Source organism: Zerene cesonia, chromosome 11 (genome assembly GCF_012273895.1).
Source record: "Zerene cesonia ecotype Mississippi chromosome 11, Zerene_cesonia_1.1, whole genome shotgun sequence".
NCBI lineage: Eukaryota > Metazoa > Arthropoda > Insecta > Lepidoptera > Pieridae > Zerene > Zerene cesonia.
Window position 1 is genome coordinate 3,120,852 of NC_052112.1, and position 17,950 is coordinate 3,138,801.

The 17,950-nt window shown below is 34.7% G+C and overlaps 1 protein-coding gene across 4 annotated transcripts in view; it reads right to left on the reverse strand.

Annotated features, from left to right (window-relative positions):
• The window catches only part of LOC119830246 (GTPase-activating Rap/Ran-GAP domain-like protein 3), a 114,996-nt gene that overhangs the window by 2,523 nt on the left and 94,523 nt on the right, over positions 1 to 17,950 (reverse strand). For all 4 annotated transcript variants that reach the window (XM_038353185.1, XM_038353187.1, XM_038353186.1 and 1 more), the window contains 18 exons: positions 17,167 to 17,248; positions 13,519 to 13,622; positions 12,893 to 13,024; positions 12,505 to 12,631; positions 11,476 to 11,574; positions 10,757 to 10,860; positions 8,807 to 8,912; positions 8,297 to 8,439; positions 7,742 to 7,864; positions 6,411 to 6,570; positions 5,906 to 6,046; positions 5,175 to 5,438; positions 4,252 to 4,361; positions 3,743 to 3,856; positions 3,020 to 3,131; positions 2,023 to 2,112; positions 1,825 to 1,946; positions 839 to 972 (listed from right to left, as the gene is read on the reverse strand). In XM_038353185.1, the coding sequence (XP_038209113.1) occupies positions 839 to 972; positions 1,825 to 1,946; positions 2,023 to 2,112; positions 3,020 to 3,131; positions 3,743 to 3,856; positions 4,252 to 4,361; positions 5,175 to 5,438; positions 5,906 to 6,046; positions 6,411 to 6,570; positions 7,742 to 7,864; positions 8,297 to 8,439; positions 8,807 to 8,912; positions 10,757 to 10,860; positions 11,476 to 11,574; positions 12,505 to 12,631; positions 12,893 to 13,024; positions 13,519 to 13,622; positions 17,167 to 17,248 (2,267 nt within the window). The remainder of the gene's footprint in view (positions 1 to 838; positions 973 to 1,824; positions 1,947 to 2,022; positions 2,113 to 3,019; positions 3,132 to 3,742; positions 3,857 to 4,251; positions 4,362 to 5,174; positions 5,439 to 5,905; positions 6,047 to 6,410; positions 6,571 to 7,741; positions 7,865 to 8,296; positions 8,440 to 8,806; positions 8,913 to 10,756; positions 10,861 to 11,475; positions 11,575 to 12,504; positions 12,632 to 12,892; positions 13,025 to 13,518; positions 13,623 to 17,166; positions 17,249 to 17,950) is intronic.

The window sequence follows — 17,950 nt, forward strand, 5'->3', positions numbered from 1 at the left end:
AATGATGCGACATATTTGGTAATTATTGGATATGACGTAATCCAAGTTACATTATAATGCGATATCTGCTATTTGGCAGTATCACGATAACTCTCAGAGTTATGAACATTCAATAAGATATCTTTAAATAATGCAAATTTGATTTTTTTTCAAACCGAACCTTCCAATCAGGTGTATGATTTACAATTCATTGCTTATTGATAGATGAAGTGAGACACTTCCAAACAGATAATATTTGTGTATTATTAGCAACTGTCAATATGAATTTATGTACAAATTTATTTTAGTGGTAAGAAAGACGTGAGAGAGATTTAGTTTTATTTGTGAGATAGAAGTGGGAAGTGGAGATACTTATTTGGGCGTAAAGGATTGAGAAAGCGAGATGACACTTCAGATTTATTGTTTGTAATTAAGTGAAACGAATGGTTTTGCAAATGGAGTGCCGACTTTAAAAATTTCCTCTGCTCTTTGCTTGATGCGAGCTAGCCCAACATGTGCGGAAGCAAGTTAAGAAATGGGAGAGGAATCATTCATTTGTTGAAATTGAAATACTTGTGAAGAGTGATGGAATCGCAATAAAATAATAATATCCTATTTTACTAATATTATAAATGCGAAAGTTTGTAAGGATGTGTGTGTGTTTGTTGCTCTTTCACGCAAAAACTACTGAACCGATTGCAATGAACTTTGGTACGTAGACAGCTGAACAACTGGAATAACATAAAGGCTACTTTATATCCCAATATTCTAACAGGATATAGACTTACGCGGGTGAAACCGCGGGCCGCAGCAATTTTGTTAGATAAAGCTAGGAGTGTTGTGTAGTATGTATATATACCTATCAGCGTCCTCGTCGTCGATGGAGTACGGCTTGCCGGCGAGGCGCGCGAGCTCGTAGCTGTCGTGCAGGCACGGCTCGGCGTCGCGCCCCAGCGGCACGTACTCCGGCGCGCACGCTACGTAGAATATGTCCTGCCGAGTGTTCGAGGTTTTCGAGAATATTCCTCAGCTGCGTAGTGTATATGTGTGCGTAGGTGGGGAAGGTGAATATGTTATGCGGTCGCGTCATAGAACGGGTGAAATGAATATTCTTTATTGCTAATGAAAACTTATTAATAAATTACATGAAAAGCAAATAGTAAATATAAAATAATCAACAAAAGGTGGGCTTTACGCTAGGTCGCGATCTCGTTTGATTTTCGTTTGGTTTTTGAATCAAAAACTGACGCTCGTTTCATTTCCTAGTCTATTTCTTCTTTCCAGTCATCAATCCTTTCCGTAAGCAGTAATCCTTACCTTTGCGGGCAGTGCATTCGCAGAGTTCTAAGCCAACGTATGTTTAAAGGCGGTGGTGTTCGATTACTATCATGCAAGCCACCAGCTCATTTACCCGCTTAGACATAAAAATAACTTTAGCTGCGTAATTTTTTGTATGGCATAATGTTATGTGATAACGTCAAAGAATGGATGAAAAAGGTTGGAAATTAAGTAGATGCTATTTTTTGTATGCTATTTTTTGTATTTTGAAAATGTTTTGCCGCTTTACTCCCAATCTTTCACTCCGCTACACTTGGCACTCGAATTACAAGGAACACAATATATAATGCACGAACGTTCGCTTTGTACAAGATGGTTAAATACAAGTTTAACAATTTATTTCAAAGTTTTTCCCCTCAACCCAAGGCTTTTTATTTTTTAATTGATTTCTACAATTAATCTCTAACATCTTTGAAGCTATATCAGAAGAGTTTCGACTTAATTCCCAAAACAAATAAAAGCGAAAAGTGCTAAATTTTAATATAGTAAGAATATAACGAGAACTACCTTTCTACCGCATAGAAGTTTTAAACCAGGAATGCAAGCCGCGTGCACCAGAGAGCCGTTAGCAACGAGTCGGATTTCCAACAGGTCCTCGGCAAAGGCCATAATATAAGGGAATGCACATACTGGAAACAAGGAAAATAACATTAACATATGAGAACATATGATAAAGAAAAATGTTTAAAATAAGTATTTACATACCAACAGCTGTGGGCACGGTGGTCCAGTGAAAATCATATTCACTATCGCTTTCCAAACCTTTGCTTGTTAGTCTTTCAAAATGGCAGGTATCTGAATTAAAAATAAATGTATTTCAAATTATTAACTTCAATATCATTTTTAGTTCTAATATCTGTGTTGATCTCGATTTTAAATATATTGTTAAAGCGGTAATAGATATCATCACTGAAAGTTTCAACTGTCTAACTATCATTGTTCATGTGATACAGTCTAGTAGTAGACGGACAGACAGATAGACGGACATTGAAGTCTTAATAATAATCAAATGGAGTTCCGTTCTTGAAATTCAATTCTTAAGATTTGTAAACTAAGTAATATAATTTGTTTTACCCTTTGGACACGGATTTTTAAAAATTAAATTCATATTATTTATCGTTTATATCGTTTAGCGTACATTTGTTATTTTGTGTATAGGCACCTAACCTAATTGCATTATCACACTAATATTATAAATGTGAAAGTTTGTTTGTTTGGACGTTTGTCCGTCAATCACTCTGAAACTACTGAACGGATTTTGATGAAATTTGCTATACAAACAGGGTATGAGCTGATTTGGGTGATAGGATATAGGATAGGACTTTTTATTCCGATTAGCATCAGCATTCCCGAAGGAGGCATTACCTTTGGATAAAACAGGAATCTTGATATCCGGGCGGAGACGGGACGAGCGTCTAGTTTTGTATACAGGCATCCAACCAAATTGCGTTATTTTGTATATAGGTACCCAACCTAATTGCGTTATTTTATACAAAGGTATCCAACCTAATTGCAATATTTTGTAAACAGGTACCCAAAACCTACTTTCATTATTTTTTTGATAGGCACCCAACCTAATTACGTTATTTTGTATACAAGCACCCAACCTAATTACATTATTTTGTATACAGGCACCCAAGCTATATACAAAGCAACGCATGTACGCAACACTGGCCGCAAGGCACAGCGTGTAGGCACGTACGATTGTAGCAGAGCAGCAGCTGGCCGTCCCGCTCGTCGCCGATGCGCAGCGCGTTGACGAGCGCGCCGCGCCGCGCGCCGCCCTCCTCGCCGCCGTCCGCGCGCCGCACCGTCTGGAAGTTCACTTCTTTGTTACTACCTGCCTAGCTGCCTAGCTGCCTAACTGCCTAACTGCTGTTATTGCCTGTGGAGGAACTAACGGACAATATTGAGCATTTATATAGCTTATGTGTTATTCTTAAGCTGTATTATTGTAGTTTCATTAAAATCCATTGAGTAGTTTTTATGTGAAAGAGTAACAGTGTAGTATATATATACACATTAGCTACGATATAATATAGATAGCTAGTATACAATAAAGTTCAATTGGTGCTTGTGGGAAATTTTTTTAAAGAAAAGAAAAAAATGTGTCACTGTTGAACCTATTCGAACCCGCGTCTTTTTGCCAATCCCGCCTCTGTAATCAAATTTGTTCCATTCTTTCGGTTTCATATGCCTAAGGGACACCTCATTTATCTTAAAAATTCTTATTTATGAAGCATTTCAATGTTTTATGCATCGGTTTATGAATGTTTCATGACAAGTGCATTGATATAGGAAATCTTCTATTGCTTAAAATTTAATCGGTATACTTATTCTAAATTTGAGTTCCACGAGAAAGCTATTTTTGACACACATTTTAAAAATCGTCTATTTTCAATAACTTCTTTAATTAGTTATATACCTGTCCTGTACTGGTTTCTAAAACTTCCCAATGGTGCTTATATCCTATAACAGTGACAGGAACTTCGCCGTCCATCATTTTAAGTAAAACCGGTGTCTCACTCAATTGGATATCCTGCAAGCAAATACATGTAACATTAATCAAACCACAGATAACGTAATACGATACTATGTAGTAATCAAAGTTATGAAAAGAAGTGTGCGAATATTTTGTGTGAATATGGGGTAGGTCTGAGATTCCAACATCTATTTGTAATAATGACAAAAGTAAAGAAAAACATTATTAATATTATTGTATTTAAGAATTGCCTGAAGTTTAATATGACATTAACACAAGACTATCTAGATAATATTTTATTACTTACAGTTAACATAGATTATTAACATATACTGTTTTATTAAAATGTATTAAATAACTACATAATAGTAAAATCTTTTCTACACGTTTATTTTGTTATGTAAATTGAAGTAACAAAAAAGAATGAAATGTAAATGTATAAACTGACTCACTTTGACATGAGTGTATTCAAATCCCATTTCACTATCAGTCTTTGGCTCTTCAACTAAAAGAAGAATTCTTCTGCCTATTGCTATTGCTAAGAAAGTCTTGCCTCCCTCACCTGAAAATATATTTTTTAATGAATTTCTACATTTTTGATTGATTGTTAAGCCCAAATGCTGCATGGGTTTATATATATATTGCGCACAGCTTTAGTCATCGTCTTCATGAAAATTATAAACAATTGAGGGGTGCGAGGCCGCTACAAATCATTATAGTTAATATTTGTTGGTGGAAAAACAAATATGGTCCACACCTTGTTCTATGTCAATAATCCTCAAACTTCCGTCTAACTCCCCCTTAAATACTAATCAATTATTTTTGAATAATGAATAGGTATAATATCAAACACCAAAGTGACCACCAAAACAATAAGAGGAAAAATAACATTTACTATTTTGATAAATTAATCTTCCAAATATGCGTTTCGATTAATATTAAATGAATATAATATCATAATTTTTCATAAACTATGTTTTTTTTTCATATTGTGACTGTTTAGATAGACCCCATGCCCACGGTCAATTTACTAGAATTAACGCTAATTAGTCGTAGACAAGTTATAATTGCAGCAAATTTTTAAATAATAATGTACATAATACATTAAATATTATTAAAAAAATTACTTATTATAAATAAATATTAGGCCGCTCTCTCTAGATCTTCAGCGACCACATACTTATAACATAATATGTCAGTAGTATTGGGTGTCGATTATGAACTAGTTTAGAAACTGGCTCCGGTAAGTATTATGCGTTCATCGAGATCTTCGCTTTATTTCTTCTTTGCTAGTAAAACGAGGTAATTTCGCACATAGTATAATAAAAAACAAGAGATTGAGATGTAAATTCGATATTGAAAGCGAACCGGTCACCTTGTTCGAGCAGGTCGAAGTAGTGCGCCGTCTTGGTGCGCGGCAGGCGCGCGTGCTTGCAGTCCTGCAGCGGGCGCATGGCCCACGCGCCGGCGCACAGCTCGGGCAGCGGCAGCGCGTACACGCCCGCGCCGCCCGCGCCGCCCGTGGTGGAGCCGCCGCCGCACGCGCGCGCGCCCACGCGGAACAGCCCCGCGCGCTCCGTGCGCCGCGCCCCGCGCACGCACCCCTCCCAGCGCAGCACCACGCGGGTCGTGCCGCTCTCTTTACGTTACATTGAAATTTGGTTAATGACCAGGAAATTTTGTGCGCCACTGTCAATGTCTTAAATGATAAAACGGGGTACCGGGATAGCTCATACTCTACGCAGCGCGCGTTATATGAGTAGTTATACTAATTTTGAAAATAATTTTGTAGAATTTTGCAGCCAGTTAATATAACCCGGGATATGCGTATAGGCTTATATGTGGAGCCCAAGTTACGATGACTGGACGATTTAGAAAAGAGATATAACGGTTTTGTTTTCTTCGTAGCACATTGGGATATTCGAAAAATTGTAGAAACCGTGCGTATCTTCTCTGTAGTAATTACTTTAAAAACCGTGGTAAAACTATGTTATGACGATACAAAGGTGCTTCTAAAATAAGTCTATATAGTAAAATTCGTGTTTGTAAATCTTATTGTATATACAATGCAAATATATTATTTTTTTTCCATCTTAAATCATAGACCTTCGAGTATATAAGTATTGGAAGTGGTCGAGAGCAGCACCCTCCCGTCGGCGAGCTGCTCGGCGCACAGCGGCGTGGCGGGCAGCGGCGCCGCGCGCCACAGCCGCCCCTCCCACGGCGCGCGGCGCGACCCGCCTGAACCTGATGCGGACGATATCATACAACATTACCTATATACCACTAGCAAAAAGCGACAATTTTGTATTACGAAATTTCAGAGGCAGTTTTTTAAGATTAAATTTTTCGTATGGATAACACACACAGCTGTAGATAATAGATAAGCATGGTGTTTGGGGCTAAATTCGTAACAAAACACGTGGCTTGATGCAATCACTTTTAATTTCCGTAGTAAACTGGCCAGTTGTCGACTGGTCTTTGAACCCACATGTATACACATTATTACCCACATGTACACACTACAATAAGATGATTTATTTTTAATATTTTATATACGTAGAGTTAATGCGAATTAAACGCATTCTCCACTTTAAGTAGTGTAACTCACCAGTAGACACAAGGCTGGTCGGCGCATCGCCTCTTAGCACAGCGTCTAACTTGAGCGCCTGCCCCACGTGCAGGAAGCGCTCCGTGCGCGCCGCCCCCGCGCCGCCCGCGCCCGCTCCCCCCGACCACACGTCGGATAACGCTCGACGTGATAGCATTGGCTGGTAATACATGGATGCTTTGCTTATGATATAAATAAAGTATTCAAGTATACACCGGGGGCCATTATCCTTACCCTTCCTAGTTCTTTGCTTTGTTCCTCTTATCAATCCTTACTTAATCCCTCTCTAATTTAAAGTCGGCCATCCATTTGTAGAGGCGTAAAGTCCTCAAACGACCTTACGCCGCCCCAAATGTTCATGGGCGGTGGTAGCGCTTACCATTAGGCGGCCCACCAGCTCTCTGACGATGACATCAAAATATGATATTTATTAATACTAGAGCTTGCAAAGAAGCTCCTTGTTCTTTAGATACACATTTGCACAGGATTGATGACGGAAATATAGAAAAGGACTGCCTGTCTGAAGCCTGTGGAATAGGATACGGGCCTCCGATGCATACTAACACAAGCATATGTTTGCTCTGAATGTAGGGATATAAAATACGTATTAATATTATACTATACTTCAACAAATCATTCGCCAGTCAAGTACAAGTACTGTTGCCAATACATAGATTTGGGAGATATAACTTGTTGTTTAGGACAATAACTAGCTGCGTCCCGCGGTTTCACCCGCGTAAGTCCGTTTCCCGTAGGAATATCGGGATTAAAAGTTGCCTGTATGTTATTCCAGTTGTACAGCTGTCTACGTGTAAAATTTCATTGCAATCGGTTCATTAGTTTTCGCGTGAAAGAGTAACAAACACACACACACACACACACATCCTTACAAACTTTCACATTAATAATATTAGTAGGATAGGATAGAATGTCATCGTCACGTTTTTTTTCTGTTAACGAGCAGTAGTGGTATAGATAATGTGCAGGAAAAGAATAAGAGTTAATTCGTCAACCACTTAGTTACAAATCTGTAATTTTCAAGTACATATAATTGAGTAGGACCATTAGAAAACATTAATTTGTAAAGAGAAAAATAATAACTTATAGTCACGACATTGTTTTTAAAAGCAGGCAGAGTAATTCGAAAATTTACAATGTCGCATGTTCACCACAAAAAAAAAATCATAAAAACGTTCAAATTGCAAGACTGCGTCTATATAAAGCGTGAATGAATTGCATTCAACAGAACGTTTGAAAGTGGAACGATTCACTCGAACGGTTCTAGTACATTTGAGTAATGAAACTCTTCTAAGGACCTTATTATGTCTTACCACTTTATGGTCGGAGCAGTGCTCAGCGTATATATCCCGTATCAAAGTGTCGAGAGTCCTCTGCCTCTTCAAAGCGAATGTTGGCGTTTGGAACGCTGCCTTTTCACCATTCATTAGTTTTACCTGAAAGCAATTGTCAATACAATAAAGCACAGGAGGCTATTTGTACATGGGGAATAAGCGGTCTCGTGGGACTAAATTTCAATAGATAAATTGACTAAACTAAATTTATACGTGATCCTTTAATGTCCAACCTATGTGTTTGTTTAAATTAACTTCGTTTAATTACGCGAGCGCAAAATATTTCTTTTTAGTGTTATTGGAACAGATAACATATGTAAATGTAAGCACATAACGTGAGGATTTTTTGTACAAAACAACGATAAAGAAAATCAAATTATTTAATAACACAATTTAATAATTTAAAAATCTTACACGACCGTCACTCATGAACTCGACTCGGAACAATACATCCAATAACAAACCGAATTAAACGAAGACAAACATCACCGAACAGTATGATCGTATTAAGATTAAGATAATAAAGTCGCTTACTAAGAGGAATTCCCTGAATAGTTGCGGATCACTGAACACCGGGGGACAGGGGAGGGAGGGCCCGAACGGCGGCACCGTGTCGTCCGTGTACACGCTCAGCCGGTACCCCTCGCCCTCCACCTCGGATACCACTGCGAATACATCTGGCTTCTTGTAAGGAAAGTAGTACGTAGTAGATACGAATCAGAGTGACATCTCTAAAGACAAAGCGTCGCCTTATTTGACGTGTTTATAGTAATGAACTCAATTGCAAGCTTGTTAAAATTACATTGTGTCGAAAAAATTAAATGTAAAGTATAATCTATTCAGTATAATATATTATCCCCTATAATTAAGCAACTTATATATAGGCGTTGTGTTGACCTGGGATAAAAACAAAGTAAAATAAAGCCTATGTTACTCAGGAATAATGTAGCTTTGAGATGGATGTGACAGAATTGTTGAAATCGGTTCAATGGTGGGAGTTGTTGTTTTTATAATAATATTCTAGTATAGATTGGTAAAGGATACGAGTAAAATGGCTTTTAACACATTGCGGGTTGAAGGTGTTGTGTACTGCGTCCTCAGTGAACACAATGTTGACAATATCATTGCCGATGTGACGCTTCCTCTCGAGCTGTGAACAATGTCATATCGCTTGCTCTTAATTAATGCTACAATATACATAAATTACAATGGAGGCACTGTAAACAAATAAATCGTAATTGAATGAGCTCGTTTGAAAACCAGTACAGACGAAAATATATTGACCTGATTGTACTGTCTGTGGCTTATTATTGAAAATTTAAATGGTAACGAAGTATTTAGCATAAAATAAAATCAAGTGATACACAATATTTTAGTATATTTATAGGTCTAAATATCGGGAATTTTTCCAGGTGGAAAATAAGATTAATTTATGTAGATAAATATAATGTATAGAATATATTGAAATTGAAAAAAAAATGAATACAAGCAAAGGTTACTGTAAAAACGCAAAAACATCATGACAATTTGAATAGTTTTAGAGATAAAAGGTTAAATTACAGACAGTGACAAATGGAAAGTCGTTTGTTAAACTGCGCGCAGCGAATGTCTAGCTACGAATTTGTTTATTTTTAAACTTGAAATTTAGATTTAAACACCTGTATTTATTCATTTATTTTTAAATTAAATCATTTTTACAGCGAGTTAAGATCATTTATATATAAAAGACGGCCGATATTATAACAATTATTAGAACATTATAGGTTTGTTATTCTGCTACCCTTAATAGTAACAATAAAATGTAAGGGTTTATAATAATAGCATGGGTGCCTTTCCCTATGCCTTTGTGAAAATTAATCAATGAGTCTTGAGGTCTTGTGCGTGCAAATGCTTCAGAGAACCTACACTGTATTAATTAGTTCAACGGAGGGTTCACCATTTGATGTGATAACCAATGATTCGAAGGAATAGAAACGGGTCACACATACACGTACGTCGTACATGCCATGTGTATTGGATTATTAAAAGGCTTATGCATAATCCATGATTATAGTAGAAGAACTAATCTCATATTTCTAGAAAAATAAAAGAGCATCCTGAAATAAGACACTACTCGAAGTTGGTATTGGAGAGCTTCACAACAAGATTAGTTAAGATTGAAACACTCTAGCTTTTAAGGAGTTTTTGTTACAAAATAAGGTGAGAAGCACAAAGTAAATTCTTCCGATTGAAGCTTTTTGTTTAAAAGGTGAAGTTGATCCCATTAAATTTAATGCAAGTACTGTCTCAAAATATTTGTTTGTTAAGAATGTTCTGCTGATAATAAATCTAATCATAAAAGGCAGTAAGCCAGCTTATTTTCACAAACAGGAATTATCTTGAAAGCTTTCTTTATTTGAGTGCTCTTATAAACGTATAATAAGAATTCAAGATAGAATAAAAACAGGAAAGGAAGGCATTTAAATGTTCGTGCGCATATCAATGTAATAGGAACGGGGCATACGCACAGCATAATTTTGTCTGATTGTTTTTTTCAAAGGACGGCTGTTGGGCATATATGTAAGTGAACGGCTTCTATGACCTGCCAGAAAGATAAAATCTACCTCTATTTAATATAACCGCTGCGCCACCGAAGTCAAAACCTACATGGGTACTTAACATGCGTGTTTTTTCAAATACAACATAGATATTAATTGAATTTCAGAAACGTAAAAACAAATTTTCTTAATAATTTCTATAGTACATAATAACATATGTACCTAAAGATATTCATTTGCCAAGAGTTCAACAGTAATATATTTCATTTACACAAATCACAATTAAGTGGCATAAAAACTTTTTCATTAAATGTATAAATATTATAAATTTGCTTGCTGTTTAATTTTGGCTAAACATGCTCTAAAACTCAAGTGTCGCACCTATATATACCGTGTATACTTGCAAATAAATTAATTATGAATTATGAATGATGAATAAATACAATGTAATACTGACCTGTTGTTTGTTGTCTTTAGAGAACGGCAACATTGTTGATACGTGAAACATAATTTCGTGACCTTGATGCATCGTGTAAATGGAATGGCTGCCAGTCATGTCACCTAGGACCGTTAAAATGTAAGTTAGATATTCTAGTACTTTCTGATATTATTTGGGATCTCTTATTCATATTCGAGATTAGTTTAAAATATTTATGATTAAATTCAGTTTAGATCATTTTCATAGATATACTCGTATAATTGCTATTAAGCAAGGACGCTATTAAAAGTCTAATTAACGTTAGAACTTATTAGAGACGCTACTACATACTTGTGATGAGTAATTAACAGTTCCTTTCTCAATTAATTTATAGTGAAATAGTATGATCTAAGTAAGGCGTACCTACGTTATGAATAATTTTCTCTTTCGTCTATTGTATTTGTAACGTAAATAAAATTACAATATAACAAATTTTGCAGTCTCATATTTCTAGTCAATAATTTCAACACAGAAATCTTGCCGAAACCGAAACCGAATCAGCCGAAACCGCAGAAAGAAAGCCAAACCGAGTCAATATATTCTGCGCATACTGTAGGTAGTATCTTTAATATATCAATGAATTTCACACTATCATGAAAATTGCGATTGATTCAATGCCAAATCTGATTTTAAGTCCAATGCCCAGCGCAAATTAGTTTAAACATTATTTAGTTTGCTGAAGGAGAATATGGATTTACCTTTGACATCCAGACCTCCTCGAAAACGGTTCCATCCTCTTAATCGAATCTTGTCTCCCAAAAGTGAAATAAATCTGTCCCATTTCTCGTTACCTTTCTCTGGAATAAAAATGCTATGTTGTCATTTACAATAATGACCCAGATGACTGGCCAAATGGAAATAGATTCAGAATGTAGGTGCTGTGGTGGCATTCGTGTAAAATGGATAAAACTATAAAATTTTTCATTAATCTAGTCATAACTATTATTTCAAATAATTAGCAAATTATATTTTTAGGAAAAGCAATCATATTTATATATTCTACCCCTGACACAAACCAGATATTGTGTTGTAAGTTTAGTATTTGTGCATCTATCGGACTGTGGCGTCGCATTCCCCAAAAAACTTTAGAACTTGGGTTCAGTTCGCTATAATAGAATGTTTAATTAGTCGATCATATAATTCCTAATTATGTTTGATTAAATTAGAAAAAGTCACAAAGTGCAAATTTTTATGGAGGAAGTGTTCTTTGTACACATTGTTACTTAAGGCATCTAACCTTAAATAGTATTTATTTTTAATTTTTGTTGTTTAAGAGTGTCTTAAGTCTCCTAAGTCCTAAGACGTCGCGAGAAAGGAGGCCCATATATATTGCAGGAATAGTAAACATTTGTTATATTCAATTATTAGTTTTATAGCATTGAAATGGCCGGGATCACGGGTGGCCGAAAGGCTAGGCGTTGCTACGGTTAGGCAAGAAACACGGGTTCGAATCCCGCCTCGTGATCGAATTTTTTCTATTTCTTCAAAATTTCTCAAGCATTTATTATACCAAAGTCATTGCAGTCACCTGAGTTTGATATGAATATTCTGATTTAGTCCACTGTCTAAAATCCACACGATTAAAAATAGTCCCAACACCTGAAGCTAAGTTTGTAACGAAAATATTGTGTCCAGAATCCTACCCCAAAGTTGTCTTAAACATAAATCCCCAATAAAGTAGTGAAATGAGACTTTTGTTGACAAAAGTTGGTGACTATGATAAATACCATTAGAAAGCATTTCGTCGTCAGTTCTCTGGCCTGGCTTCATTATCATAACGCCGATCTTGAAATTTACCGACCCTTCTTGCTCTTCGAGCAATAATACGTCTTTCTGAAGTTCGGGACACGTTATCTGAACAAAATAAGAATAAATTCATGTTATTTATATACATCGTAAGAGAAGTTTTTGGTTTCGATCGTAAACATCGTAAAATTATGGTCCAACTTATTAGATCTTGAAGATACTACTTATATTTTATAATTATATCATTCACGTATAATATAGCTTCATTAAATGTTGTAAAATTGTGTTATTACGAGTCTATATTTAAGTATTTATCATCATAATCAATATTGTAAAATGTATAGTATTTAGAATAAAATTATTGACAACCTCTCTAGGCATTTTATCAATCCTCTCGATGGCTGTGAACTGCGATAGGATCTGCTTGAGGGTGGGCCTCGTCGGCGCTTGACCTCCCCCGCCACTCCAAGCACTTGCTGGCAAGTAAATTTTATGCGCACCCTATTGTTGTGAAATATAAATTAGTGAAAAGGCTCGTTATAAGTAGCTCCCCGATATCAGACGTAAGGTTTCAGAGCAGTGATTATATACTTTCAAAACTCGGGGGATTTTTTGTTCCTTTAACTAATAGATGCCAAGTGTACGTTTTAAGTGTATGTTAGTTTTTTTCATAATACACGATACGATACTTATCAAATCAAGGCAAAAGTCTTTATGTTCGTTGCGCTTCCTGTTTACATTTGGGTGTTTTCAAAAACGTTTAAGCTGACGAAAATACCTAAGCTTGACACGAGCAGTGATACAACCTGAAGTATCATCTCTATCAGGTTGCCAATAACGAAATTAAAAAATGTGTTTTCGTCAAGAACTTCAAATGCATCATCAGGCAATCGATGCTTATGTAACAAAGAATTTATTTTCTAAGCTAGTGTATTTCTCTTTTATACCTATGGCATGTTAACAATAGAGAGTAACAAAGGCACTATACTGCTTACCATTTTATTGAAGAGTATTGCTCGTAAAAGACCCGCCCCCTCCTGCACCACGCTTAAAAGATATGGCTCTCTGGCGCCATCTACTCCAATGTAATTTTGGTGCACTGAAATCAATCAAATATTTAACGATCGTGTTGTAGACTATTCAATACAAAATAACACTCTCATTACGATCAATAAAACTTAACTTGATAACAACTTACTTATAATATAGCCGTTGATCTTTCCTAACATTTAATATGAAATATTTTCAAAAGTATTTTAAAGGAATAAAAAAAAACAATCTCCGTTCTCCATGGTTCAAACTGAATTACGGTAATTTTAAATTCCCTCGAGTAACATTTTGTAATCGTTCTATCATGAAACCCAATAAATGAAAATATTATAGTAAAATGTCGAAGAATTTGCCAAAATGTTTAATGTGCATGTATAAAAAAATATGTATTGTATGCATGAATTAAATCTTGAAACATTACATTATGTGTAGTGTACGAGTACATAATTTAAATCAAAAATACGTCACAGAGATTTATTATATTCAGAGAAGATTTTGATTGTAACATTTAGTAAGTAGAATTATAATTTTAAATTAATGTGTATAAATATATATTAATAATAATGTCAGGCAGACGACTTTGTTTGTTTAAACGTGTTACTCTTTACTGGAACGATTACAAAATTCTTTCACTATGAGTGATAATAGGTACGTGATCCGTTAGTGCTGTAGGCAATATTTGTCCCATGGGCCAAAGCGAGGCGGGAGCTTATTGTGTGTATATTAAGAACAATAAAGTGATATTACATAGTAATTAGTGTACTTTTTCTATTTAGTTGTTCTGTAAAAATATGCAAAATATACGTCATTTTGGGTACCATTAGTAAAACTAAGTTACTATGCAACCAATTTCCTTGTTCTTTAACGATTGCATGAAAACCAGTGTTACAGAGATTTTATCTGTTCTATATACTGATATGGTATCTAGTGGCATTGTATTTGATTTCGCGTTATATGGTGCCAAGAAAGGTATGTATACCTATCTTAATTAAATAAGCGAATTGGATGCATCTTTCTTGGTAGAACCTAAGTTAATTTGTTAAGTTTGAAATCAAGTCTACATTTGAGGGATTTTCTATTTGCATTCTTTTACATCAGAACCTTTTGTATATAGCCATAATGGAACTACAGGTAATTAACTCCTATTAATTTTATATTTGCAAATTTGTAGAGGTCGGTTCCTTCTGAATTAAATAAAATTGCTTCAAGGCATGATAAAAGTAGGTTTCCGTGGTTTATTGATAGAACTATAAAAAGCCTTAAAGGAAGATAGATGGTTCCCATAATTAATTCGTCGTAGCCCTATTTATAGTCACCGCGGATTATATAGACGGTACATTTTCTGTTGGTGAGATTTAATTAATCCAGACGTTTACTATTGTTAAATATTAAATGTAAGTTGAGTACTAATTGAATTGTTTATAAATGAGCAGTAAAAATGCCTACATATATGGACTTTTATACCATAACGTCAAAACGCAATCCCCACAATAAATTCTAAAAAAAGTCAACTAAAGCGTTTGTTATTTAGTGAAGTTCTGATGGTGAAATAATTTTTTTAATTGGTCCAGTAACGCTGAGCGTAACGCGATCAAACAAACAAACTCGTCAACCTGATATTATTGTTTATATATATTTATACACATTAGCTATAAATTAAAAACTACTTACTAAATGTTAAAATCAAAATCATCGGTGTTAAAACACTACAAACATACTTAAATACAAATCATTCCTCTTTATAACACAACGGTTGTATATCTATAGTATAGATATTATACATGGACGTTGATGTATACAAACGTTGAGTCCTTTAAGACACTTGAATATGGTTTACGGTAAAATTATTCTATTGGAAACTCTATTTAAATTTCATACTCGTTAGTTGTGGTCAAAGCAATACAACTAGGCAATCGAAAATTCCAATTACAATCCTATTGAATGCTGCCAAAGATTTACTGAAATTCGCTTCAGTTGCGCGCCGGTTTGTCACGCTTTAAACTCCAACTTGAAATAACAACCCTTAACTCTTCTTTGTGTTTATGCTTTGTATTTGAGGGGAACAGCCTTGACTTTACACAGACTTATAGCGAAGTTGAAATAAAACTTGTAATGGATGCATTAAAACCTTGCAACGGAATTCTGTCCTAGACACCCTGCATCTTTTATTGCATTTAAGTTGGGAGGTTGTGACGTATTTTTATTATTCGCATGTGTTAATATATAAATTTATTTTTATTTACATTATGTCGAGTATAAATTTAATTTTTAGTTTTATAGCATTGAAATGCTTTATAAATTAGAAATTTTGAGAGAATAGAAGAAAGAATCCTGTTCAGGATCACGGGTGGCCGAGAGGCTAGGCGTTGCTACGGTTAGGCAAGAAACGCAGGTTCGAATCCTGCCTCGTGATCAAATTTTTTCTATTCTCTCAAAATTTCTAATGTCGAGTATATTTGATTTCAGATTAAATGACTGAAGAAATTTAAAGTTCAACTAGAATAAATTTAAAAAGTTAAAGTCAATAAAAATTGGTTATTTGAATTTCAAATAAATAAACGAAAAAATTGAAGTGACATTTAAGCATCTATTGCTTTCACAATTATGCGGCAAAAGTCGAATGAGTACTTGCTCCGGAATAACAATGAAGTAAAAAAAGGTTAAGTGGCTTGAAACGTAACGCTTTACTTGAAAACACAATTTAAAGTGAAATTGAAACTTTTTAAATATAATACCACTGTAATCTATGAAAATATATACATCACTCCCGTAAATAAGTTCATCCAATTACAATAAAACTCTGTGGAATAGTTTATTGGACAACATTTGATTTTCCTTAATACGTAAAGTAATAAAAACGTTCTTGCCGGTATATCAGAAGTTAATATAAAGTTTTTGCACACATTTTTCTATAATACAATGGAAGAAAACTTAATCAACAAAATGCTCGACGCGAAAAGCTTCATTAAAACATACTTTATCGAGAACTCCGCTGCAATGTAACGAATTTTTGTAGTTTCATTGCTCATTATTGTGGTACGTAAAATTAATTAAGGGCGATATGGGCTACGTACAAAACGAAATATAAAAAAGCTTTTTGGAGCAATTACTGTGAATATGAAAAAATCCATGTTTTGATAGATCTTACTTGTCCTTTTGTTTCTTATATAAATGCTAAACTTATATGTTATAGGATTAAACCATGTTATATAAATAAGATATACAAAGCTTGTCTGCCTATTTTTATTCATGTGTTTGCTTTAACTACACAGTTTAGAATTCGCTAGGTCAATCAAAACTAAGCGACAAGCGCTTTTTATTATGGTCAATGCACTTAGTAATAGCCACATACTAATCCTATTTCTTACTATTATAATGAACACGAAAGTTCAAGCGATGGATGGATGTATGTTACTATTTCACGCGAAAGCAGTATGAAAATATATATATATATATATGTATATTTATATGTGTGAAATTTGATACAGAGGTAGATTATAGTCTGGATTAGCACAAAGGCTTACGTAAGTCGGGTACAACGCGAGTGATGCCGCGAGTGGTCACCGGTCGTAATGTATATAATATAAACTTACTTTTGCCAAGAAAGTATTTGAAGTACCATCTCGTCTGGAATTCGGGATTTTCGAGTACCGGTGCGCTGGGCGGACCAAACAACTTGAAACAAAATATCCAATGTACAAGTTAGATTAAACTAGGTATATAGAACATATTAAGTTTCGTTAATTTGTTTCACTTATTTATACAGCAAATATCGTTAATAATATCAAGTCATAATTAAAAAGCTGTCGCCCGAGTGAAAATTGGCGCCAAATATACGTCTTTTTTTTTCTTCAGCCAGTCAGCCAACCAGTGTTTTTGAAAAAATGTTCTTTACAGACACAGTAGCGTTTTTATTATATTATATTACAATCTAATTTATCTACTTCTAAGAAATTTCGATACGTTGTTAAATAAGTAAGTAATTTATAAATATGAAAACCTAATTGTGTATCTAATGATTGTTTTGAAATACCTGAAACTTAAAAGAAAAAATTTTCTTTAATATTTCGTCAACATTATTTTAGGACAAAGTAAATATTGTGTCTTTAGCTAAGCTTTACCATATTGTATATTTTATTGTAAGAAACTTATCTTATTTTTTTGGATATCGTTCCATTGATCAGGATCAGTAGATATATTTGTTTCTATAACGTTTGAGTTTACAGAGTTTTCTTTCTAAATACAATGTTTATAGAGTGTGTTACAAATTTTGGAAGGGCAAATTGTGTGAAATATTTGTATAAAATACTTTACTATTTGAAGTAAGTAGGTATGTGTATGTGTATTTGTTGTATTAAGTCAACCACAATACACATG